The sequence below is a fragment of the Pongo pygmaeus genome, chromosome 3, assembly GCF_028885625.2.
Source record: "Pongo pygmaeus isolate AG05252 chromosome 3, NHGRI_mPonPyg2-v2.0_pri, whole genome shotgun sequence".
In the NCBI taxonomy this organism is placed as follows: Eukaryota; Metazoa; Chordata; class Mammalia; order Primates; family Hominidae; genus Pongo; species Pongo pygmaeus.
The window spans coordinates 152,886,257-152,912,499 of NC_072376.2; the positions used below are offsets into that span (position 1 = coordinate 152,886,257).

The 26,243-nt window shown below is 41.7% G+C and overlaps 1 protein-coding gene across 4 annotated transcripts in view; it reads right to left on the bottom strand.

Annotated features, from left to right (window-relative positions):
* MAML3 (mastermind like transcriptional coactivator 3) overlaps positions 1-26,243 on the bottom strand; it is a 434,383-nt gene that overhangs the window by 159,975 nt on the left and 248,165 nt on the right. For all 4 annotated transcript variants that reach the window (XM_054484342.2, XM_054484341.2, XM_054484343.2 and 1 more), the window contains exon 2: positions 12,263-13,864. In XM_054484342.2, the coding sequence (XP_054340317.1) occupies positions 12,263-13,864 (1,602 nt within the window). The remainder of the gene's footprint in view (positions 1-12,262; positions 13,865-26,243) is intronic.

Sequence of the window (26,243 nt, forward strand, 5' to 3'; positions counted from 1 at the left end):
GAATGCAGATATGTTTATAAAACCTCCTGTAGGAAATCATGATATTAATAAATGGGAGTTATTAGTTTGGATACAATTTGGGGTCACTATTTACTGCTGACTAAATAAAACATATAGGTAAATCGCATAATCTCATGTGTCATATTAACTAATCATGACAATGTATTGGAAATCTAACTAACATGAAAGATATTTTGATTCTTTATGTACTAGATCCGCTGCAAACCATTTGTTGTCATAAAGAGGATGAATTCTAGAGAATCTTGCCCAGGAACCAAAATATAATAGAATATCTTTATATAGGAAAGCAGCATTTTTCCCCCCGTGCCCCGAAGAGTATTATAACCTCTAAAAGAGCCCAGAGTTGTATGAATAGTTAATGAACGATGACATAATATACTTTAAAGCTTGGAACTGTTTAAAGTGTGCTCCAAAAGACTATCTTTAGAAAGGACTCTCTTCAAATAATTGCTGAGATATGACGAAGTAAATCTTCACAATAAAAATATTAAGCAAAAGGAACATATGATAGTCTGTTATTACTCTAATAAAAACAACCACTTTCATAGTGATATGAATTTACTAAAAAATAAACACCTATAAAAACAAAAAGCCCAACTATAAAGCACAGAGTAGCTATTTGTGGCTCAATGTTGCAAAAACTTTTTAAAAAATAGCCATGAGCTTGCTTCACACCTTTTGCAGAGTGTGGGACAAGTAGTACCTCAGAAAACTGGAAATATAAAACAGAAGAATAAGATAAATAATAGCAAAGTAAATTACAAGTGTTTAAATTGCTTTCAAATATACTGTAAATAAGATTTGATTATTTACATGTATACATGTGATCATCATCTTTCAGAAACTATTACACCACCCCAATATTTAATCTTATGATCATAAATATTTGATTCATTTCCTTTTATCTTGTCATTTATTCAAGCACCAAGTTCTGTTACTTCTTCCCTCTAAATGCCACTGTGGCCATTGTTCCCTTAAATTTTAACTGCTGTGTCCAGATAGACATTCTTACTGTCTCACACTCGAAATAGTAGAAAGCCCTCTAAATGTTCTCCCATTCAAATTTCGCCTTGCTATTCCCCACCGGAACCCTTCCCTCCAGCCTGGCTATAATCTAAGTTGGCCACGGAAGGAATAACGCTTTGCCGCCAGCAGAATGCCTTTCTACCCACCCTCTATCCCTCCAACTCCTACTCATTCTTGGTCTATCCCGAAGCTCAGTTGCCCTTTGGAGGCTGCTCTTGTCTTCTCCAGGCTGCACTGACCCTTGCTGTTCTCCCTGCCCCGAATCCTGAATGCAAAATTTAGTAAGGTAGCACTGACTACTCGCTCCCTTGTATCACCCTTATCTCCCTGACCAGACTGCACATTGCTGGACACTCTAGATTACACTGTTTTGGTATCTTGCTTTGGTCCACAATATCATGACTTTGAGGAGTGAATATACACAGGGAGGATATGATTGGCCATTTTACAATTTTCTACACCTGTGTCGAACCCCTAGGCTAGTAGGCTCCTCTTGGGAAAAAATAAAGCTGGACCTACTCTCTTACCTGTGAGTGCACTGGGTAGGGGCCTAGGGTGAGCAGAATGCACCTTGAAAGGAAGGGGATCTAAGAGTCTGGAAATGGAATGAAGTTGGGCATCTGGCTGAGGCAACATCTCCCCGAAGCTCAGGAGCACCTGGGAAAGTTGCTTGTCTGCCATCCTTGATGCAATCGAGCATCAGAACATGGAACACAGGGTTGTGGCTGACCTCTGTGCCTGAGAGCAGTCTTGCTCTGAGGAGAACAGCCCAAAAGAGGCCCTACATAAGCGTTGTGTTGCCTTTAATGTGTGTAGTATCCATTCCTTTGCAGTCTGTCTTTCTATAGATCTTAAGGAAAGCAGCCTGGTACTATAAGACTGTGCCCTTAAATCCTGAGATAGAAAAATGAATAACAAACCCTCTCTTGGAGGAAAAATCCCACTCTTCACCACATTGGGACTGGGGAGGAGGGACCACTGGAGGATAGACTACTTTGTCCTATTAAGAGAATCAACAGGACAATAACTGCCATATTTAAACATATACAAATATTTAGCAATGAAATAAACACAGGCTGCTTGAACTGCAGTCTCAGTGTTATCTTGTTTTTTGTTTGTTTGTTTTGCACCCAGCCGTCAGTGTTATCTTATGTACTATTTCTCCATTTGAAAATGGTAGTGGTGGCCGGGTGCAGTGGCTCATGCTTGTAATTCCAGCGCTCTGGGAAGCTGAGGCAGATGGGTCACTTGAGGTCAGGAGTTTGAGAACAGCCTGGCCAACATGGTGAAACCCCATGTCTACTAAAAATACAAAAATTAGCGGGGCATCATGGTGTATGCCTTTAATCTCAGCTACTCAGGAGGATGAGGCTCAAGAATCGCTTGAGCCCAGGAGGCAGAGGTTGCAGTGAGCCAAGATTGTGCCACTGCCTGGGTGACAAAGTGAGGCTCTGACTCAAAAAAAAAAAAGAAAAGAAAAGAAAAAAGAGAAAGAAAATGGTGGTGGTGGTGATAGTGGTTGGGAGATGTGGGCAGGGTGGGGGGGGATGTTCATTAAAATGCACATCCCAGGCCTCATCCCAGATCTACAGATCTGGGCCTTTGGCAGTGGAATCTGATTACCTGCATCTTGAATGCTTTCCCCAGGTGATTCTTAGGCCCATAAATGTTTCAGAACCACTGTTTGATAGGTTATCAGCTCTCTCAGTAAACAAGAATATTCTCATCCCCTAAAACCTCTAAGGAGTATTTTCATAGGAGTGCAATTAAAACCTCTTTCGGGCTGGGTGTGGTGGCTCACGCCTGTAATCCCAGCACTTTGGGAGGCCAAGGCGGGTGGATTGCCTGAGCTTAGGAGTTCTCGACCAGCCTGGGCAACACAGTGAAACCCCATCTCTACTAAAATACAAAAAATTGGCTGGGCGTGGCGGCGTGTGCCTGTAGTCCCAGCTACTCACGAGGCTGAGGCAGGAGAATTGCTTGAACCCAGAAGGCGGAGGTTGCAGTGAGCCCAGATCGTGCCACTGCACTCCAGCCTGGGCAACAGAGTGAGACTCCATCTCAAAATTAAAAAGAAAAAAAAAAACCCTCTTTCTTCTAGAAAGCTCATTCCTAAAATGTTTCCTTTTCTGCTGCTTTCTCTTAGCCTCATATTTCTAAAACTCTGACAGAATATCAATTTCCAAAATATGCCAGGATGTACATGGAAATGAGGTATTTTACCCATCAGCAGGGGCACTGCACTTAAGATCTGGATTTTGGGGCCCTTCTGCTTGCTGGTTTCCCCTCAGCTGGGAAGGCCTGGATTCAGTCAGTGAGGAGTGTTCTCTCCATATTCCACCTTGCCCCTGAGTGGCCAGGTAGTACTGGCTTAGTCAGAGTCATGAACCTGAACTGTTTTTATAGTCCTTGAAGTAAGTCAGTATTTCAAGATTCTGAAAACTACTCAATAGTTATAATCACAAAATCTTCTTCCAAAATAGCATGATGATCATGTTGACACTGTTGTCTTTTTCAATACATGTATTCGACATATGTAAATTTTGTGTTAAGAGAGCACTTTTGGTTTTGTGAAACCCACTCTATTGGAGCCAAAAGTGTTGGAAACAATAATGTGAATTCTGCTGTAAAATTATAAATTTCAATATTGGACAATATTTGATATTCAACAGAAAGGTGTTGAAAATCACTGAAGGAGCCTCTGGTAGAGTGAACACCCACATTAATCTTGGCTTCCTCCGATGCTCCAGTACAATCACAATACAGGAATAAAAATGACATAAACATTTAAGAACAAAGAAGATGGGAGATGGCAATAGGAATTGAGGGGTGTCAACAAAATTTTGGGAGATGAAAATCAGCTGGCTGAGTGGTAAACGACTTAGCAGCTTAGAGAAAGCTGAATCTAATCCTGCAGTGGAAGAAGCCAAAAATCAAGCAAGATGATTCAAACTAAACAACGCTGTGAAGACTTAGGAACCAGAGGCACCTCTGAATGCCAGGGTAGATGGGAGTGCAAAAAGGAAAACTGGCTGCAATCCTGTATAATTAGGAAGTGGACCAGATACCCTCCCTCAGACAAGAAGAAGGAGGGTGGATTACTCTGCAGAGATGAAACCACAGGACTCTGGAATCCTGGACCCCAGGCCTAGCCAGAGTGGGTTGAGGGCCATGTGAAAACAGGGAGATTAAGTGAAAGTCTACACAGAACTTAGTAAGACGCCCCTCAGCATCACCACCATTTCTTACCTCCCTACCCTTATTCAGCTCCAGAAAGCCAGCATCCAAGTTTACAACCCTCAGCCATGAGATGGAAGTCTTTCCTGTCTAGCTTAAGGGAAAACAATCTACAAACATTGACCCAGTGAAATGGGCAGGTTCTAGACGAATCATCCTGTAACAAAGCACATTTTACAAGCCCCATCTAAGCACACAGAGCAACTAATTAGCTTTATTGTGCCTCTCTCTTAAACAGATATTTGAGAAAAGCTTCTTTTATGAAAGAAAGAAAAACAAGCATATGAAAAAAATATGCTTAGGAGAAACAGACAAAGCAGGAAGCACAGGAAAGCTTAATTTTATTTATTTGTTTATTTATTTATTGAAACGGAGTCTCACTCTGTTGCCCAAACTGCAGTGCAGTGGTGCGAACTCGGCTCACTGCAACCTCTGCCTCCTGGGTTCAAGTGATTCTCCTGCCTCAGCCTCTGAGTAGCTGGGACAACAGGCATGCATCACCACATTCGGCTAAGTTTTGCATTTTTAGTAGAGACAGGGTTTCACCATGTTGGCCAGGATGGTCTGAACTCAAGTGATCCACCCGCCTCAGCCTCCCAAAGTGCTGGGATTACAGATGTGAGCCACTGCTCCTGGCCTGGAAGGCTTCATTTTAAAGTGATAATTAATAGCCTTGGATTGAAAAGGATAGAGAATAGAAAGAGCCTATGGAAATTAAAAATGTGATCAAATGAAATATTTAATAATTGGGTTGGAAGATGAAGTTAAGGAAATCTCAGAGCACAGAGCAAAAGGACAAAGACAAGAAAAATAGAAAAGATATGAAAATCAGAGTACAATCCAGAAGGTTTAATACATAACAAACAGAAGTTCCAGAAAGTTAAAAAAGGAGAAAAAAGAAGAGAGAAATTACCAAAGAAATAATCTAAGAACATATCCAAGATCTTAAGGACACACAATTCCAGTTTTTTTTTAAAAAGTGCACAGTACTAGATACAGTGAATGAAAAAGAGCTACACTGTATCATCATGAAATTTCAGGGTAAAGAATATTAGAAAAGTTATCAGAGTGAAAAAATAGGTTACACACATAGGGTGGGGAATCCAAATGGCCCTGGACTTAATAGTAGGAAAGTCAGAGGACCATGAAAAAATGCCTTTAAAATTCTAATTAAATGTGTTTTCTAAACTGTAACTCTATAGGCTGGGCACAGTGGCTCACGCCTGTAATCCCAGCATTTTGGGAGACCGAGGCGGGTGGATCATCTGAGGTCAGGAGTTTGAGACCATTCTGGCCAATATGGTGAAACTCTGTCTCTACTAAAAATACAAAAATTAGCTGGGCGTGGTGGCATGTGCCTGTAATCCCAGCTACTCAGGAGCCTGAGGCAGGAGAACTGCTTGAACCCAGGAGGCAGAGGTGACAGTGAGCCAAGATCGAGCCACTGCACTCTAGCCTGGGCAATGGAGCGAGACTCCATCTTAAAAACACAAACAAACAAACAAACAACAACAAGAAAAACCTGTAATTCTATATCAGGTAAACTATTAATCAAATGTAAGGATAAAGACAGTCTCAAATATTGCCTCCATAAGAATAATCTCCCATTTACCCTTTTGTAAGAAACTATGAGGACTTCCACTGATTTGAGGGAATAATTTAAGAAAGAGGTGGGATCAAGGAAACAGATGATGCAACACAGAATGGTGGTGAAACTTTCCAAGAACGATGGTGAAGGGTGACTGCAAGACTTCCATTAAGCAGCAGACCAAGAAAACTGCAGGACAGAAGTGAACAGAACCAACAGGGCAGAGAACTTTGGGAGAGAAGGAAAGACAGAGGGAGGGAGAGAGGGAAAAGAAAAGAAAATATAAGAAAAACTATATTATCTGATGTGCTTGATCACATTGAATGTTTTTCCAGGGTCAGAAAAGTTTAAGGATGGATCAAAAGTAGGTATAGAGATAATACATGCCCCTCACCCTGCCCAAAAGGGCAATCATAAATTCCAAGGAAAACAAAAAGCTATACAAGTAAGGAAACAAAATCATAGTATACTACATGGCTAAACTGTAATTTTGCACTATGCAAAAATTAGTCTTGTAAACATGGGCTACTTTTAAAAATCATGATTTGTAATATAGCTAGTTACACTGAGAGGATGGGGAAGAGAAAGAGAGAGACTGTGTGTTGGGGGGGTTGTGTATGTTTGTCAGGAAGTAGTGTAAGTAGCTACATCCCCCCCATCTTCTGTAGAATTGAGTAACTGAAAACTTGAGAAATGCAATTTATGGAGATAAATGAGAAGACAACGTACTGCATGGAAGTGGCTGCCTTTGGCAAGCAGAAATTAAGAATGGCGTGGGTGAAGCAGGAGACTACTGTTTCTCATCAAAATCCCCCTAGCAGTATTTGACTTTCTGAACTATGCATGTGTATTACTTGGATAAGGTAAACAATATATACATCAAGGAAACTGAACAAAGGGGTTCCAGGTTCTTAAAGATTTTTTTTTTTTTTTTTGAGAATTTTGCTCTTGTTGCCCAGGCTGGAGTGCAATGGGCACTCACTGAAACCCCTGCCTCCCAGGTTCAAGTGATTCTCCTGCCTCAGCCTCCCAGTTAGCTGAGATTATAGGTGCTTGCCACCACTCCCATATAATTTTTTTGTATTTTTAGTAGAGATGGGGTTTCACCATGTTGGCCAGGCTGGTCTCGAACTCCTGACCTCAGGCGATCCACCCGACTCAGCCTCCTAAAGTGCTAGGATTACAGGCGTAAGCCACCACGCCTGGCTGCTTAAAGTTAAGGAAAATGTATCTTCCAAGAGATTTCCATGATGGCTATGAATATTGCAGCTCTGTTCTTTCTCTGGAGATTTTATGACTAAAAAGCTTATAATAATATACCACACAGGGCATTCCACAAATTCTGGTAAAATAAAATTGAAAGTAAAAAACATTCATTCTGTAAAATATGAGCACATATACTCATTATGATGCACACAGCCACATGTAGAAAACATACATGTAAAGAATAAAGTAGCAGAGTCACCTATGATGTATCTAGTCCTAAGATTGCAAGTATGAAAAATTAACACCACATTTTGGAAATGATTCCCTTTCTGCTCTTCCCCACAGGAATTATTCTTGGGCTCTGGGCTGGCCTGTGACCGTCCTTGACCAGCAAGTGGTCTCTGCTTTTGGTTTAGTTCTTTCATAGTTGTTCCATTGTTTTTTGTTTGTCAGACACAGGGATTGTGGTTGCCTTCCCAGCAATCTCACTGTTGTTCCGCTAGTTCCAGATAATCACCTCCTATCAAAGGATTCTTTCTAGACTTGCCTTTTCAGCTCTTCTATTTGATCTCAAAAGCAGCTCTGTCTTATTTGCGCTAATGCTTTCTCCATTGGAGCTGATAATCAACTGTAATCATATTTTTGACCCAAACTTTGATAATCACCATCAAATGATTTATTGAACATCCTTATGTTTAAGACACAGTGCTAGGCACTATGCAAAAATCAGCTAAAATGTGTGTGTAAGAGAGAAGAGAGAGAGATCCTGCCCTTGAGAAACAACAGGATTAGGAAGGAAAAAAACCAGATGTGACCATAGTAAGTTCTATTTTGTAACAAAAACACATATTTTAAAAATTGGAGAACACGTAGTGTGTATTTCAAATAGCTAGAAGTGAGGACTTGAAATGTTCCCATCACAGAGAAATAATAAATACTCAGGCTGGGTGCGGTGGCTCACGCCTGTAATCCCAGCATTATGGGAAGCCAAGGCTGGAAGATCGCTTCAGTTCAGGGGTTGGACACTAGACTGGGCAACATAGTGAGACCTTGTCTCTACTCAAAATTAAAAAAAAGAAAATTAGCCAGGTATGGTGGCGCACGCCTGTGGTCCCAGCTGCTTGGGGTATGAGGTGGAAAGATGGCTTAAGCCCAGGAATTCAAAGCTGCAGTGAGCTATGATAGTGCCACTACACTCCAGTCTGGGCAACAAAGTGAGACTCTTTCTCAAAAAAAGAAAGAAAGAAAGAATAACTACAGTGATGGATGCCCTAAATACCCTGACTTGATCATTACATATTCTATGCCTGTAACAAAATATCACATGTACCCCATAAGTATGTATAAATATTATGTATTAATGTTTAAAAAGTGAAGCTGGTAAGAAGAAAATTAGAGACAATCTGGGAGGTTTAGTCCATGATGAATAGAAGTTCCAGAAGCTTTAAAAAAAAAAAAAAAAAAAGTAGGTCGGGAGCTGTGGCTCACACCTGTAATCCCAGTACTTTAGGAGGCTGAGGTGGGCAGATCACAAGGTCAGGAGATCGAGATGATCCTGGCTAACACGGTGAAACCCTGTCTCTACTAAACATACAAAAAAAAAAAAAAAAAAAAAAAAAATTAGCCAGGCGTGCTGGCAGGCGCCTGTAGTCCCAGCTACTCAGGAGGCTGAGGCATGAGAATGGCGTGAACCCGGGAGGTGGAGTTTGCAGTGAGCAGAGATCGCGCCACTGCACTCCAGCCTGGGCGACAGAGGGAGACTCTGTCTCAAAAAAAAAAAAAAAAAAAAAAAAAAAAGAAAAAGAAACAAAGTAAAGAGAATAAAGAAATAATATAAGAACATATCTCAGAGAAGATTCAAAAACTTTTAATGGTAAAAAATGTTATTGCTACTTTTACTGTCACTAATTTAGCTAACATTTTCTAGGAATGAGAACATGGTAAAGGGATTAGGAGACAGAATGGAAAAGAGACTGAGTGTGGGAGGCAGGTTTTAGGACTACTCACTAAAGCAGGGATTCACAACTAACATATGTCAATGAATAGCAAATAATGATATTGCCTCAATCCAACTGGCAAATCAATTCAACTAAGAATTTTTTTAAAAAAAGAATTAACGAAGGGTAAACGTTTTTAAATAGGGAGTTTTCCTTCCTTAAAAAAGTATTTTCCCAGAGGGTAGAATTAATACACATGTATGATAGAAAGTTTAGAAAATTCAGTTAAATATAAAGAGGAAAACAATAATCACTCATAATTTTTCCAGCCAGAAATAAATATCATTCCTAACATTTTAGGAATTCAGTATTTAGAATTCCTAAAATAACATTTTAGTTATTCAGTATTTTTCTACACATATTAAAAGTCACAATTTGGATTGTAACATATAATTGTTTTATGATCTATTTTATTCATATTATGAGCATTTCCATATGATTAGTCATTCATTTATATCATGAATGTCATGTACATATTTATTTTTCCAAAATACTTATTTTTGGATCAAATTTTTCACCATCACAAGTAACACCACGAGCATAATCTTTGTTCAACCAGCTGATCAAAAAGAATATTATGTAAATTCTGAGAAATGGAATTACTAGATAAAACACATTCAAAATTTTGAAATATCTTTTGTTTCTATTTTTGTCTCCCTGTTTTTTGAAATATATAGGAAGTAAGCGCATTTCTATTCATTTCTGAGATGGCATTTTATACAAATGTTCCAAATAAGTAAACATCTGTAGAAGACAACTTTCTTGAAATAAATGTGCCTAAAAGGCTTTGCTGCTCAAGTTATTCATTAAAACGAAATGTTGATCATGGTCATTGTGATCAACAAAGAATAAAGTGAATTTTCACTAGCAATAGCAGAAAACGAAACTAAACTAAACCTATGTATAATTATATTTTATATCGTACCTGTGATTTGTGCTTGTATTTGTGGAATGTACCCACATATAATGTAATGAACTATTCTGAGAACTATGTAAATACTGCTTCACAATCAGATAAAAACATGAAATAAATGATATGTTTGCAGAAAGACATTCACATGTTTATCTATGTATTTTGAAGCTCGTTTCAAACAGTGGTGAGTTAATATTTCATTAAAAAGCACGCTTTTACCTGATGAGTTTTTATGAGGTTAAGAAGTGATTATTCTAATGAGGACTCACAAAAGAATATTCTGTCCACACTGAAAATACTTCGTGAGACGAGAGAAGAGAGGAGGAGCACACAGATTTAATCTGGAAAAACATCACTTTGCTTCTTCAGCTGACTGAGCTCTTTCAAAACATGACCTCTGCAGCTACCAGCTTCAATGACTCATAGTTAGGCAGGCATAAGGACCCGAAAGAAGTACCCTTAAAACTCATGTTCCCACAAAGACAGGAACTTGTCCCAAGTTGGCACATTTCGAAAGACATTTAGTGGGGGTGAGGATGGGTGCATCATTGCACTCACATGTCTGCAGAGCCTGTGAACTGGAATTAATTATTCATCTTTGGTCTGGCTTGAAGGAAATACTCTACTGTAGCTAGTGTAAAAACAGCAAATGTAGAAGCACAATTTGTATTAACAACAGACCATTCTGACAGCTTGTGATCTCATAAACCTTCTGACACGCCTGGACTACTACAAACATTCATGTATATTGCTTATATTTCTGCCTGCTTCAGAACTTAATCTGGAAGTGTATAAAATGCTGTATCTCCCCAATGGTATATATTCTTAATGAAACTAAGATAATACATAGAAGTTCACATTTCAATGATATTTTTCTAGTAGCTACTGATTGCAGTCAATGTAAACCAAGTTATACTTTTATTTATCCAGATGGAATCTTTAGAGCCGGCTGGCATGTGCAGACAAGAAGCCACTGTGAGGTTTGGGGGTTGTAAGGCTGAGGACAAGAATGAAGCCACAGAGCTCAGGCCTGTCTCTGCAGGCCAGCACCACCTCCAGCCCTGCAGCTCCATCAGGCTTGGGGTTTCGGGGGTGGGGTGGGGCACTCCAGGAGCTGCAAGATGCAAATAACCAAGTGAGGCAAGATCTGCCTGCATTATTTCCCAGTGCTTCTAAAGTACTCAACTGTGGACACCTATCCAAGCACTAGTTAGAACCTGTTTAGACATGAGGGCCTCTAAAGCAAAGACTTTTCTGCAAATTCTCCAAGTAAAATGACTGTGTCTGCATCCTGGAAGAATTGAGGCACAGCACAGCAACTGGCAATAAGATGATCTCTCTTGAATTCATCCATGTAGGGCAGGGGGAGTCGCTTCAATGGGCATTTCCCCACTCTCTCCTTCAGGGTAGAAAAAATGTTATATTAAAGGAGCTTTGGCTGTTTGCCACTGGTCAGGATGAAGAGAGTGAAAAGGTTGTCAATGACTATTCACTTCCCGACTGGTTGCTGCTCATTTTTTACCATGCACACCGAGAGCCCAACCTCCCATGAAGGAGGACAGTGGGAAAGTAGAGACTTTATTTTAATACAGCACTAAGATATATTCACCATCACATTTTCCTGAAATAGAGCTGAATGAATCAGAGAGGTTTCATTGCACTCCCAAGTAAGAAGACTGAACCAGCTTCTAACTGTTGCTAGTCTAGCAGCAAGTGTTTAAACATTATAAGGTCCTACAAAAATCTACCCTCCACTTCACTTTGAAAATACAGAAAGCTCTCCTATATTTGAACATCAACAAGCCAAATTTCCCATTATTCATAATTCAGTAAGACAGCTGAAGCCTGCTCAGGGCCTTATAAAACTGTTGTAGGTAGCCCTGAACGTCCCCCGCTTCCCCCACCACCCAGAGCCTGGGATCATGCGAGCTGGTAGAGAAGCTACAGAGGTAGTGCCGTGTTTGGTGGAGTGACCTCTGCAGCCTCCCTCCCTTAGAGTGAGAATTTTATGTAATTCTTATCTGCAGTTGGGAATAAAAGAAGTTTGATTCCTAGACACTGAAATACAAGAAAGTTTATCGTGCCACCCTTTTCCATCTCTTAGGAGAAATGGAAAAAGAACACTCCAAACCTGGCCACTACTTGAGGATGTGTAAAGAGGTTTTCTGCAGGCAATTAGACCCCACTACAGTGGAAGTTTGTAGAGCATCACACATTGATAGTCTGAAATGCACCACAAGAACTGCTCGAAGTGTGTCTCACTTTCACACTTACCTGACCGTGGGATGGAAGTGCAGCGTAAGCCATGGGCTGATTCATCACTCCTTTCTGCTTCATGAGAAGCATGCGTTTCTGGTCTTCGCTCAGGTGTGCCCTAGGGGCCTGGAGCTGTGGAGGTGGTGGCTGCTGCTGCTGCTGCTGCTGCTGCTGCTGTTGCTGTTGCTGCTGCTGTTGCTGCTGTTGGATGTACGGCATCAAGGGGTTTTTGTTGGGGTTGGCCATTGGTGGTGTCATCCTCTGACTCAGGTCTGCATTGAAGTGGGTCAGGGGTTTAGTGTTGCCATAAGTAAGAATATTGTGCTGTTTGTTTAAGGAGTTTGTACCCAAGTTATTTGGCTGCTGACTGATCATATTCATGTGATTCTGAGGGAGGTAGTTATTCATTGTTGTCTTCTGCAGGTTGTTTGCCATTGGAGGCACTACAGGGTTTTGGTTGTTAAAGGCTTGGGGGTACATCATTGGGCTATTTGGTTTTTCTGCAGTAAAAGCTGCTCCATATGGACTAGAGGGAGGTCCTAAGGGAGACCAATTTGAAGTCTGATTTGAGTGTTGCTGCTGCTGCTGCTGCTGCTGTTGCTGCTGCTGCTGCTGCTGTTGCTGCTGTTGCTGCTTCTGCTGCATGAGTTTGGCCCTTTGTTGCTGCTGTGCAGCCATCTGTTTGAGCTGTTCTGCTGGAGACATGTCAGAGCTGGGCACAGCCACAGGCCCTGACGCTGAACCGGCCACTGTCACCGCTGCTGGATTCAGGAGATAACCATTTCCAGGCCGAGGTGGAGCTTGGCCTGGAGTGTGAGCTTGGTTTGGAGTCTGAGGGGACTGAACAGCACAGTTTGCTGGTGAGCTTGCAGGGTTTGGAGCTGCGGGAGTGCTGGCAACAGAAGGTAAACTAGTGGCCGTGCAGACAGTAGAAAAGGGAGGACCAGAAGAAGAAGGCCTCGCCTGGGGAGATCCCATGGAGACATGTGTGAAGGGAGAGTGAGAGGGGTCGCTCTTCACGCTCGCACTCTCCTGGGAGAGAGGGGTCTCGGTTGCCGGCTGCGAGAATTCTGGCTCCTTCTTCTCTTCAAAGTCTTCGTTGAACAGGTCCTGTATGTCATCCTCAGGAACCGTGTTGGCCAATTCATCTATTAATTCTTGCCACTCCTGATCATTCAGGTTAATGTCTGAGAACAGCTTGTTCTGATTTGAAAGAGATGTTTCTGATGTGTCTATGCAAGTAGGGTCATCGAGAGGTTCTTGTTTGAGGTCTTTGCTCTGCAAGATGGTGAAGCTATCCTCCAGGTCACTGCAACCGTTGACAGGAAGTTTAATCTCAGGGAGCCTACCATTCTTACTTAGATCTTCTAGAAGCCCAGGAGTGTGAGTTCCACTGTTCTGCAAGGGCAAAGAAGGCTTCAGGTCAAGTTGGTGAAGAGGAGAAGCTGAAGGCAGTGGCACGTTATTGGGCAAATTGTTGATGGCTTCCATCCCCGCAGAAATGTCCTTTCGAATTCGTTTGCTAGTCGGAGAAAAATTCCCATCACAAGCACCATTCTGCTGGTCTCCATTAAGTGGTGATCGAGCTCCTTCCAACTTCCTTTTCACAGTCTCTTGTAGCTGGAAAAGAAACAGGAAAGAGGATGACTAAACCTCCAAGTCATATTTTACTCTTTAAGGATTGAGATGTGCATTGCGATGAACTAACTTTAAAGTGGTTTACGACACACAGGAAAGAAGTCATACTTATAATTTCAAAATCAGGCAACACTGCAATTCAAATTGTATGGGAAAAGGTTTTATCTAAAAGCAGAGCTCACAGGGCTAAGAGATAGAAAATAAACGAAAAATTGAAGGGTGGGAAACAAAAGAAAAGAGATAGTTAATAAGGGCAATATTCTCAGCAAGGAAGAATAATCTGTTATTATTTTCTTTCTTGTTTTGTCTTTGAGATGGAGTCTTGCTCTGTTGCCCAGGCTGGAGTGCAGTGGTGCTATCTTGGTTCACTGAGACCTTCACCTCCCAGGTTCAAGCGATTCTCCTGCCTCAGCCTCCAGAGTAGCTAGGATTACAGGCACGCGCCATCATGCCTGGCTAATTTTTGTATTTTTAGTAGAGACGGGGTTTCACCCTGTTGGCTAGGCTGGTCTGGAACTCCTGGCCTCAAGTGATCAGCCTGCCTCAGCCTTCCTAAGTGCTGGGATTACAGGTGTGAGCCACCATGAATGCTTGACATGAGACTTGGGCCAAAATGTAACATACTTGAAAACGATGTTAATACCTATCCTAAATTCTTGCCACAACTTAAATGAGAACATCAAGGAATTAAATCAACATTTTAAAAAAATGCTAAAATAAAAACTTCTAAGAATATGGAATTTAACACATGTACTAAATAGCATAGAATTGAAAGTTAATGTTTAATGCAATCCCAAACTTACTTTAAGTTCTTATGTGACCTCACCTTTCAGCACCTTTTGATAGGCTCGCTCTTCTCTAAAAGCATGTTTCCACCGATTTCCACAACATGACACTCTTCTCAATTTCCTCCTTCTCCCTTTACCAGCTCTTTCTCAATCTCTTATGTAGTCATTCTTTTTCCTAAAGGATGGGATTCTTCAATGTTTTGTCTTAAGCTTTTTTTCTCCTTCTGTTCACCCTACATTCTTGCTTAGACAACTTCATCAATTACAACAGCTTCAACTATCTTCTCTAGGCCGACGGCCCCAACAGATGCTCATCTTCCCAGGCTCACAAAACTGGGCTGGGTACATTGTTTTGGGGTCGTCAGCCTAGAAAAGATAGTTGAAGCAGGCTCATTGGATTAGTACTCAGCTCCACTAAATCCAATGTTCTCCTACTGGATATTTCATGGACATCTAAAACTCAACATGTCTCAACACTGAGCTTATTATCCTTTGTTACCCAAATCAGATCCTCATCAATGTTCCCCATCTCAGTATCTATCCATTTATCCAAGTCAGATACTTGAGCATTTTTCTTGAAACCTCCCACGTCAGCAATCACCAAGTCCTATGGATTCCACCTCCAAAATATAACTAATGTGCGCCCTCATCTCCTTCCTCCGTTACTGTTACTGTCCTTGGCCAGGATACCATTATCTCTACTAGATTGTTGCAGCCATCTTCTAACTCGTCTTTTACACTTTGCCACCATTCATTTGCTCTTTAGTCTATTTTTTTATTTACTGTTTTGTGTTCCCTCAATCTACTCCTTATAATGCCACATTTTCCAAAAAAAAAAAAAAAAAATAGACTGCCTTTCTTGTGTACAACTCTGCAATGACTTCCACTGTCTTTAGGTTAAAGTCCAAACTAGGGCCGGGAGCGGTGGCTCACCCCTGTAATCCCAGCACTTTGGGAGGCCGAGGCAGGTGGATCACGAGGTCAGGAGATCGAGACCACCCTGGCCCCTGGCAAACATGGTGAAACCCCGTCTGTACTTAAAAAAAAAAAATACAAAAAATTAGCTGGGCGTGGTGGCGGGTGCCTGTAGTCCCAGCTACTTGAGAGGCCGAGGCAGGAGAATGGCATGAACCCAGGAAGCGGAGCTTGCAGTGAGCCGAGATCGTGCCACTGCACTCCAGCCTGGGCGACAGAGCGAGACTCCGTCTCAAAAAAAAAAAAAAGTCCAAACTGACCCTTGCCAAAAACCACCTGGCTCCTGCTCATCTTTCCAGGCACACCTTTTTGCCTCTCTATTCAGCATCTCCTCCCCTCTTCTCCCTTACCCTACATTTTCCATAAACTCTCTTGAAACTTTTAGTTCCTTAAAGGTGCTGACACTCCGGTTTCTTTTCAGAGCCTAGAATTCTTTCACCTTTAAGGTGCAAAGCTTCCTTCCGCCTCTAGGGCATTGTCCATGTTTTTTTGTTTTCTTGGAACGTCCTCCTGCTCCCTCTCCTCTTCCCCTGGGTAATAGCTGCTTATTTTTCAGGTTAGATCTTAGATTTCACTTACTCTAGGAAATCTTCTCTTATACTCTTCCCCACCCTAGCTATGTTAGGTGCCTTCCTTGACCAACTATACTAGGTTGGATGTCCTGAAATAGGTCTTTCCAAGCAGTCGGTACTTCACTACCATAGCTTTTTCATGCTTTGGGGCAGCTGCTTAAGTGTCTGTTTGGTGAGTTCCAAGAAGGTAGGAACCGTGGATGACGTGCTTCCTGTGTAAGCACCACAGGCCTGCACCCAGTCCTCAGGTTCATAGCAGGGGTTAATAAACAATTGCAAATGGAATGAATCATTCTATTGTCTAATTCACAGGGCTAAGAGAAGAGTTTGAATCTGAGCAGAAGGCAGCCCCATTGACCATAAGGAATGCCTGATTCCAGCCTCTACATTCTTGGTTTTGGGAGTGATAGATCTCTTACCCTAAAGAGTGCTATCCACTTAACTGGACTCATTTTAAAAGTCCAGTTACGAAGTCTTGCTAATTCTATGGACTTATCAATTATAAACCTAACTCATCTGTGTGCTGCTTTCCTTTCTGCCAGAAAGGGCCAGTGCATGTGGTCGTGGTGAAAGAGCTTGACATAGAATAGCTACTGGGGAGATGCTTGCTGAGTGACAGAGGGGCAACTGGGAGGGGTTAGAAGGGTTTCAGTGACTTTACATAGTTGCAGGCAGAAGGCAGAATGACAGGGTAGGAGAGAAAAGGCTCAGTGGTCTTTCCACTCAGGTACTCTCTTATTCTTGGCAAGGTGCTGTGTATTACAGAACCAATGCAAGAGAGGAGGAGGATTCCCTCTGCCCCTGACACCTGAACACTCACGTGTGAAACTGCCGGGCGTCTAGAGGAGCACCATGGATAATAAAACTAATGTGGAGATGTGGCAAAGTTCACAAAGTGTCATTTTACTGCTAGGTGCTTTTTCATAAGTAGATGATTATATTTGAAAAGTATGGCCAGGCACAGTGGCTCACGCCTGTAATCCCAGCACTTTGGGAGGCTGAGGTGGGCAGATCACGAGGTCAAGAGATTGAGACCATCCTGGCCAACATGGTGAAACCCCGTCTCTACTAAAAATGCAAAATTTTGCTGGGGTGGAGGCACACACCTGTAGTCCCAGCTACTCAGGAGACTGAGGCAGGAGAATCACTTGAACCTGGGAGGCAGAGGCTGCAATGAGTCGAGATTGTGCCACTGCACTCCAGCCTGGTGACAGAGCAAGACTCCATCTCAAAAAAAAAAAAAAAAAAAGAAAGAAAGAAAGAAAGAAAAGTAAACAGAGTAGAAAGGGTCCCTGAGTAAAAATCCAGTCTAACCCTTGTTCCTAAATCTTATATTTTTACAATATCAAACACAGCCCATAGTCATTTGGTAGAGACCCTCGAACTGCTGAACACAAGGCCCCAATGGGAATACACTGGAATTTGACGGAAAAAAAAAAAATACTGGCTCAACTCATTGTATTACATAGAAACTGCTAGAAAATGATATTATTTATTGGACAAAGCAAGATACCATGGTTTTGATCAGAAGTATGGAAGATACTCGAACATAGCTCCAAACATAGCAGCATGGTCAAATATCACAGCTTCAGGACTTAAAGGAAATGAGGGTTAGGGCTTTTGGCACCTCCTGGAGTGATGTTAACCTTCAAAACATAAGCATTTGTCTTAACAATGAACTGACTCGATTTTAGAAAATCCAAGTCCATGACTCTGTTCCAAGTCATGCAATGAATGGAGCAGGACAGAGAAGTAAACAAAGCTGGTCCATTTGTTCTCTGTAAAATGGTGGTGGCCAAGACCATAGAATCAGGCAGGTCTGGCTGGGAACCCAAGTTTCACCTCTTACGGCTGAGTGAGCAGCTGGGTGAGGCAGTACAGTGAGAATTAGAGAAACAGGAGCACTGGCTCTGGAGTTAGAATGCTTGAGTTCAAATCCAACATCACCTACCTAAGAGCTAATACATATCAATATTGTCTGATTCTTAAGAAATGTTGGCTATGATACCTTCCATTAGAATATAAGTTATATGAAGGCAGGGGTTCTTCCATTTTGTTTCCAGTAGCTCAGAACAGACAATAATACATGTTGGATAAATGAATACTGGAAAACTTATTTAACCTCTCCTAAGCCTTGGTTTCCTTACCTGCAAAGTGGGTCAATAATATCTAGCTCATAGAGTTACCGTGAGTCTGAGGTTAAATGAAATAATGTAGAGAGCACTTAGCCTCACACCTGATACCAGTAAACACCCACTAAGGCTTACCTTTGCCATTTTCAAAATACAGTGATAGAAATAGTTACAACTGCAACTGAGAAGGAATGCTTACTGGATCTTCAAAACACAAATAGGTAGAGTATTTCTGTTCCCCAGCCAGCAAAACCCTAATGTTTTCCAAGCATCTGATGTAGCTTTTTTAATATGAACAACAAAAATCAAATTTGCAATTCAAGTCCAAGTCCAAGTGCTAATGCATTCATGTCCTAGATTGTAGAACAGCAGAGGCTAGATCGTTGAGGTTCGAATCAAATACATTTTCAGCATGCCACCTGATCGGAGCCTCTGAGTGTTCCCTTTCCTCCAGGGCCTAAAGTTCTCCACTGCATGCCCCTTTAACCCAAATCTTGATTTATATATTTCATGTATCTGCATTTTGGAATATAAGAAAGACATTATTGAAGATGCTGTGCTATAATTTTTATGTTTTGTTTTGTTATGTCCAAAATAGCAGAGCAATCTTAGCATCCCTTCTGTCTGTCTCATCATCCTTTGCTATATGGAAAGGTGGTCTGGGAGTCTAATTCTCTTTATGTTCCTCATGGGAGACAGAGGGAGGCGGAGAGGGAGACACAGAGCCAGCTATGTGGCTGAGAAGGCTGATTCACAAGCTCCCTGCTCAGAGAACATGGGAATGCCTGGCTGCGCACAGGGAAATGTCCCAGTGACTTTCCTTTCCTCAGGACTCAGGACAGAGTCTCATACCGAATAGCCTTATCTTAGGAAGTCCCCGGCCCTTCTGCCTCGCAAAGCCCGAAGCCTCTTAGTATGACTGCACCCTCGTGGAAGAATCACAGAAACTCTTTTCCTGAGCATCAGCCTTCTTGCTCTTGTATTACTATTATTACATATAAATGTTTTCTCCCATTAGGTGAAGCTGTGGTGCCAGGAGCTGAAGTATGCTGTTCATCCAATGCCTATGACAATATGGGCTGCTATCATGTGTCAATTACTCTGAAGGAAACAATTCCTCTTCCATAATGGTCCAGCGCAAGTCCCTCATTTAGTGTGGCTTGATGGCTTGTGTTACTGTGAAACTGGTGTGTGTGTGTGTGTGTGTGAGAGACAGAGAGAGAGAAAGACAGACAGTGAAAATGAGAGGCAGAGAGGGACAGAATGGGGAGTGGGAGGGTTGTGCATTATGTCCAAACCAGTAGTAATAAGAATAGCTGTGCCTTTGGAATTACAAAGAACTTTCACACAGAATCATATTTTATCCTCACCACAAACCTGTGGGGCAGGCTATGTGCTGGCTGGATGGTTCTACAGGGAAAGGGGCAGTGTTTTGGAGAGGGTGTGGTGGGCGAGGGTGCATGACACCCACAGCAAGGAGGAGCATGGCTAAGATTACCAGGCCTCTGCTGACACAGGGGCCCCCAATCCTAGCAGATTCTTGTAGTGTTCCATAGGCCAGAGTGTCCATGACAAAGAGGTATTTTATTCCATTAGACTTTTAGCAGTGCTGACAAGTCAAAGAAACTCTTACTGTCCTGTCCCTGATTTTGCATGAAGTTGGGCAGGACCACAGAGCTTGGGAATAAAGATAGTGATGCTACTATTAATAATGAAGACTGTAAGATGGAAGACAGCCAATTTCTAATGTCCAACTCTAGTAAACCACCATATTCCTTCTCTCCTGCTCCCAATGATTCTAAAAGATAGGTTTTATTACAATCATCTTGCAGAGGCATCGTGGGTTAAGCAGTGTGTCTGAAATTACAGAACTCAGGGGGCTGGGCAGAAGACAGCTAAACCCAGATTCAAATTCAAACTCAGGTCTGACTCCTCCATAAGCCACACTGCACCCTCATCCAGGACTGGACAAAGCACAGTCATGCCCTCATCAAAGGCATGGGGTTCTGATGCCACCTGTGATATGCTTTCTCAGATTGTGCTTTCAGGGATCTTCCTTGGTTCCAGCCTTTCCCCACCAACCATACCCAATTAAACCTCAAGAACTATCCATTCTATGAATTTTAGTCTCATCTTCCGCCTACAATGCCACTACCCCATTCAGAGTCTCAATATTTCTCTCATGAATTTCTGTAGCAGCTCCTGACCAGCCTCAGTCTCGCCACCTCCAACCCATTCTCTGCATTGTGGCTGCGGTTTTCTCCATACATTGTGAATTTGATCATGCCCGTTCTTCACTTTAAGCTTTTCTAAAGCTGTCCACCATCTTCAGCATCATTCAGGTCTGGCACACAGGCCCTCTGACTGGATCCTCATCCCAGCTAAACTCTCCAGGCTTAGCCATTACCTCTCATCTTCCCCCGCTTACCCCTCAACCCCACTCAACTCCAAACTTTCAGCTATACTTAAATATTTGCAGTTCCCAGGACATACCACATTTGTTTTCTCTCTTTCTGAGCCTTTGCATATTTTACACTTAACCAACTTCTTCACCTGACCAATTCTATGTGTCCTTTACAATTCAGTTTAGACATTACCTACTCCACAGTCTCTCTTGACAGCCATTTCCTACAACTCCTGATGTTGGTTAAGAGACCCTCCATGACATTCTAATTCATATCACACTATAACTATTTTCCTTCATGGATGAATGAATGAATGCTAAAAAGAGCTCTCAAATAACCACAATGAGTTGGTGTAATTGATCCCCAAAGCAGGCTCTTGAAAATGTTGGACAGCATAGTGTTCTCAGAATAAACGTATAATTTCTTTTGGTTAGTTTAAAATACTGAAAATGGACTATCTCCTTCTTAATATTTTTGAGGACTCTAAGGGTCCAGTGAATCCCTGATGAGAACCACTAGAGAACATATGAAGTGATTTGTGGAAAAGAAAACTGAAACTGAAATCCAGAGACTTTAAGCGACATTACCATGGTCACATGTTTTCACATGAATGTAAACCCCAAATGCTGCTTATTTTCAGACTTGAATTTTAAATTTCCATACAAAGGCTTCAAGTGGTTCTCACCCACTATAGCACCCTCTTCAACCAAAAGTGTGAGTGAGCTTCCTTCACCAGCTGGTAGACACACAAGTCTTTCCCAAGGCTTGAAGATAAGAGAGAGTCTTAGCTTGCAGATGCTATAACTAATTTAGAGGCTCAAAGAGAACATTTTGGTCATTTTGATCTGTTCTGGTCAAACTAGAAGATGATTCACTGGAATCAATTATCACATGCTTATTCTCTTTCCATTCTACCAGCAGGTAATAAGCCTATGAACACATGGATGAATTTGACTTGCTTATTTAATGAATGACCCAGAATACTCATGTGTTAGATATTTTAATTAGTAGAATATGAAGAGTGCACAAAACATTTCCAGAACTGTCTTCTAGATTTAAGTGCCCTTAGAAAGGATCTTGAGAGTTATTTAGAGGTTTGATTTTCTTTAGTAATTTTCCAACTTTAGTGTAACTAGTGACCTGAGAACCTGTTAAAAATGCAGATTTCTTGGTCCCATCTTCATAGCTTCTAATTAAGTAGCCCAGATTGGGACACAAGGTGGGGGGCACAGGTATCTAAAGAAACTGAATAAAAACCTGATTCTTCTGGGGCTGTTGGTCTAGGATTCCCCAGCTTTTAGAAATTCTGATCTAGATTAATAATTCTGTTCGATTCTGACACTGTGAGGTTGGTGGTGTGATTTTTTTAAGTATGCACACACATACAAACCCAATGTCACTACAAAATGTTCCTGAGTTGATTGGTGATACTCTGGGGGCTCTCATAAACAGAACTAAGAAACAGTGCTCTACATGGGGCTTTTTGAAACCTTAGAGGATTCTGAATTCTGCAGAAGCTTGCTGGATTTCTAGAACATTTTTCATAAAAATGTGTCATTTTTTAAAACATTTTAGGTTTCTCTGAGCACAGTAATATCCCTGACCATTTCCCCCTCCACATTATATATTTCCCTTCACTTTCATTCAGTGAACTGAGGGGTGCTCTGTGTCTGTGTGTCGGGCTCTATGCCAGGTGCCGAAAGCTCAACTCACTCCCCAGAGCAAAGCCCATGCCAAAAAGTGACCACATGCCACACATATGTTGAAAAAAGTTGGATACATTTGTTTTAGAGAGATCTATGTGCAGGGCAGACTAACAGGAAAAGAAAAGGAAAATCTTATTACAACTCCCGAAGCCTCCCTTGGCAATCTTATAGACTCCTAACATTACTTAGAGAGAAAACAACTTCACTCTCTATGAGTAAATGAATTTGAATTTTAAAATTATGTATATAATCTGTATATATATCACATATAATATTGCCATAAGAGCCAAGTGTTTAAAATCTCTGCTTTCGACCATCCCAGAATGCGGCTTCCCTGTACCTGTTCAGTGGGAAATGCTGGATCTCTGGAGGGGATGTCAGCCGTAAGCAGTTAAAAATCTCCATTCTGAAATCCTCCAGGAAGAAAAGGATCCTCTTTAAAGGGGCCTCACCCTCTTAGTGGGCATCTGAAATAATAGCTGCAGAGTCCCAAGGGACTACGGGGGCACCACGGAGCCCCCAGCCCAGGGGGACAGAACCACTCAAAACATTTTGAGGTACTTTGAGGTTATTTTTAGAAATGACCATGATCTTTTTTCTTTCTGCTATGGGTCACATTTAAAACTCTATTCCCAAAAAGTCTTGGAAGTACATAAGGCTGATGGTGCTTCTTTTCAATGTTTGGAACATGAACACCCATCCAATTCCAGCTGTAAGTGCTAAAGCAACATCCTGATTTACTTACTCTTTAAAAATAGTTTAAATCTTTTTTGGGGGGTGTGGCTGAATCTTTAGGTATGTTTTTATCCTTTAATTATGCTTAAACATGTAATAAGTACCAACTGAATGCACAACAACATATTGGGAATGGATCGTAAAACATCAGGAGGAGTGGCAGCCGAAGTCCTCCACATTTAGAAACTCTAAGTTCCAAGATCCCCTCAAATCTCCAAATTTCCAAATACATAAATGTTTTTACAGGCTCCTGGCTTTCTCCCAATGGAATGAATAAATTATGTTTTCATCACAAGTCACAGGAATCCTGTGTAGTCTTTGTATCTGAAGTTATAAAGTTTTTCACAAGCTCTATACATGCAGTTTAAACTGGTGTTAACAAAATTATCAACTATTCATTAAAAGCAAGACTGTTATCTTTGCAAATGCTAAGGCCATATGATTTTCAAATCTCACATAGTTTTCAGTAGAATGCTCTAAACTTCTAAGTTTTTATCAGAGAAATTGACTCACTGCTTACTAAATGTTTCAACATATCATTGTCATACAATATTCTAATTGACTGAGAGCTAACCAGCCAGGCATTGAGCTAAGTGCTTTACATATCTTACCTCGATTAACCCTCACAATAACCTAAAGGTTAACCCTCACAATAACCTAAAGGACATGAATGGGTTCAGAGAGGACAGGGAGTTTGTCCTAGGGCACACAGCACAGCCCTACTCAGTTGTGCCTGCCTCTCAAATCTATGCTCTCACCTACTCTGCTATTTTGCATCTGATGACTTCTGTCCCAATCAAACTGCAGCAAATGTGCTTAGAAATTCTGGAAAAGTGTTTTAGACACCTGTGTCATGACGCTCTAAAGGGGATGTGTTCATGTCTTTGAGTCAGATCTGGCTGATTCACAGAAAAGCCTTGTGCTTCCTCTACAAGGAAAGATGTCACTCTGCAAATTTAGCATGTGTTTGAGAAGTGATGATGACTGCAGCCCTGAAAACTTCAGAAGAGAGCAAATGTGTGCATCCCAGCGGTAGCTTCCTTCACTCAGTAGCTTTCTGTAGGAAAAAGCTCCACTGAGACTGGTAGTTGCCATCAGTATTCCACAATCTGAACCCTGCACTGCTCTGTTGTTTCATATACATAAATACACACACATATAACATTACATTTATTTTTAAGGACAAGAAACAATATCCTTAGGAATATCTCCTGATAATCTCCCACTAGAAGTCATGAATACATTTTCTATTCAAACATGCTTGTATACATGACCTTGCCTTACAATCTGAAATTCCTAATGGGATTTTATTTAGAGCTGTAAAGAAATGCCGGTAAAGGAGGTTGGTGAGGAAGAAGGGAAGGCTTTCCTCCCCATAAGGGAGGAGGACGGCAAATGAAAAGATCAGATCTTATCTGCATCATTCACAGCTGGAGACTTACACCAACAACACAGACCAAAGAATAGGCATGTTAGAACTAAGCGTGAGGTTTCGATTTGTTTATTTTCTGGAAGGAGGGAGGTGGGAAGGAGCAATATTTCAGGGAGGCTGAGTACTTTTCTCTCCCTTGGGGAGGATTCAACAATCTTTCTATTTCATTGTTTACTTAAAATGTCCTTTCTTTTCAATAAGAAATTCTCATTTTTGTTTTCAGCCCTTCCAAAAGACTGTTTTCCTCAACAGCACTGAAGTCGTGCACCAGCTTAGCAGGATGCGAACAGCCAGAGTGCCCAGACCTGACACTGCTTTTGAATAAAATCCCGGCACATGTTTATCTCCCTTTGGAAAACAAAAGTATTGAAATAAGATCTCTTACTCTATAAAAAGCCTCGTGTTTCCCTCAAAGAGGCCAGACACTGCTCTTTCTTGTGAGTTGCAGTTTGCATAAAGCAGTACTCCCAGGCAGCTAAGAGCTACCTCCTGGAAGAGAATTTCCAGTTTCTCTCATTCTCTCCCTCTCTCCTTCCCCTGGAGACAGACAGACAGACAGACACACACACACACACACACCACACACACACACACACACACACACACACCCTCAATGAGCGAGCAAACAGGACATAATTCTTATTTCTAGACAGCATCTGACTCCCAGGCCTCCATTCTCCATTTCACCACAGATTTTTACTCCAAACCTGAAGGGGCTTAGGGACTTGCCTTCATTGACCAATTACGGAACTGTCATTATTTGCATGTCTTTTGAGTAACTCTGTTAATAAACAGAAGCCAAGGCAGGAGGAGAGAATTTTTCTCTCTGGGATGAATCCCCCATGGATGAAGAAGATACCCACAGACAGACAGGCACGTTCTCATATACAGGCAAACATGGAAGTCATTTGACCCGCTCTGAAAATTTTCAGCCAGGCGGAGGTACACACCACACATTCAGTTCGTAAACAGCAGAGCTCTGCAGCCTGGCGGCAGAGCTTTCATCTGTGGGGCGAAGCTGCTCGGCTTCATCCCACCAGCTGAAATTCATTTTTCAAAAGAAATTAGACCAAGGTACTGTTGTTATAGCAACAGTCAGAGTCATTTACACAGCCTCTTCCTCACAACCTCACTGACTTCCGTGGGCAGCGATTTCAATTATGTACAGGGAGTGACCAAGGCTGAGCCCGGGTGGACCCTTTAGTGCCCCTTTAAGACGTGGCAGCCTAAAACCTCTGTGTCCAATCTGAAGCTAAAAGACAAGACTTCATCGTGATCCACAGACCTCTTCCAGTCCTGAAAGTCCAATGAGCAGTGAAGAAAACCTTCTGATCCAATGTTTTCATCTCCTGGGTAGGAACTGGACACGTGACCATTGAATTTCCTGGGTTAACCAAGTACTGGCCATTTCAGAACAGGAATTTCCAGTGAAGACAGTAATGTTCACAATGAATTCTTTAAAAAATTTTTGTTTTTAGAGATGGCGTCTTGTTCTGTCACCCAGGCCTCGGCTCAAGCAATCTTCCCACCTAAGCCTCTCAAAGTGCTGAGATTAGAGATTTAAACCACTGTGTCCAGCCTCAGCAATGAATTCTGCAGTAATTTCATAACGTCAG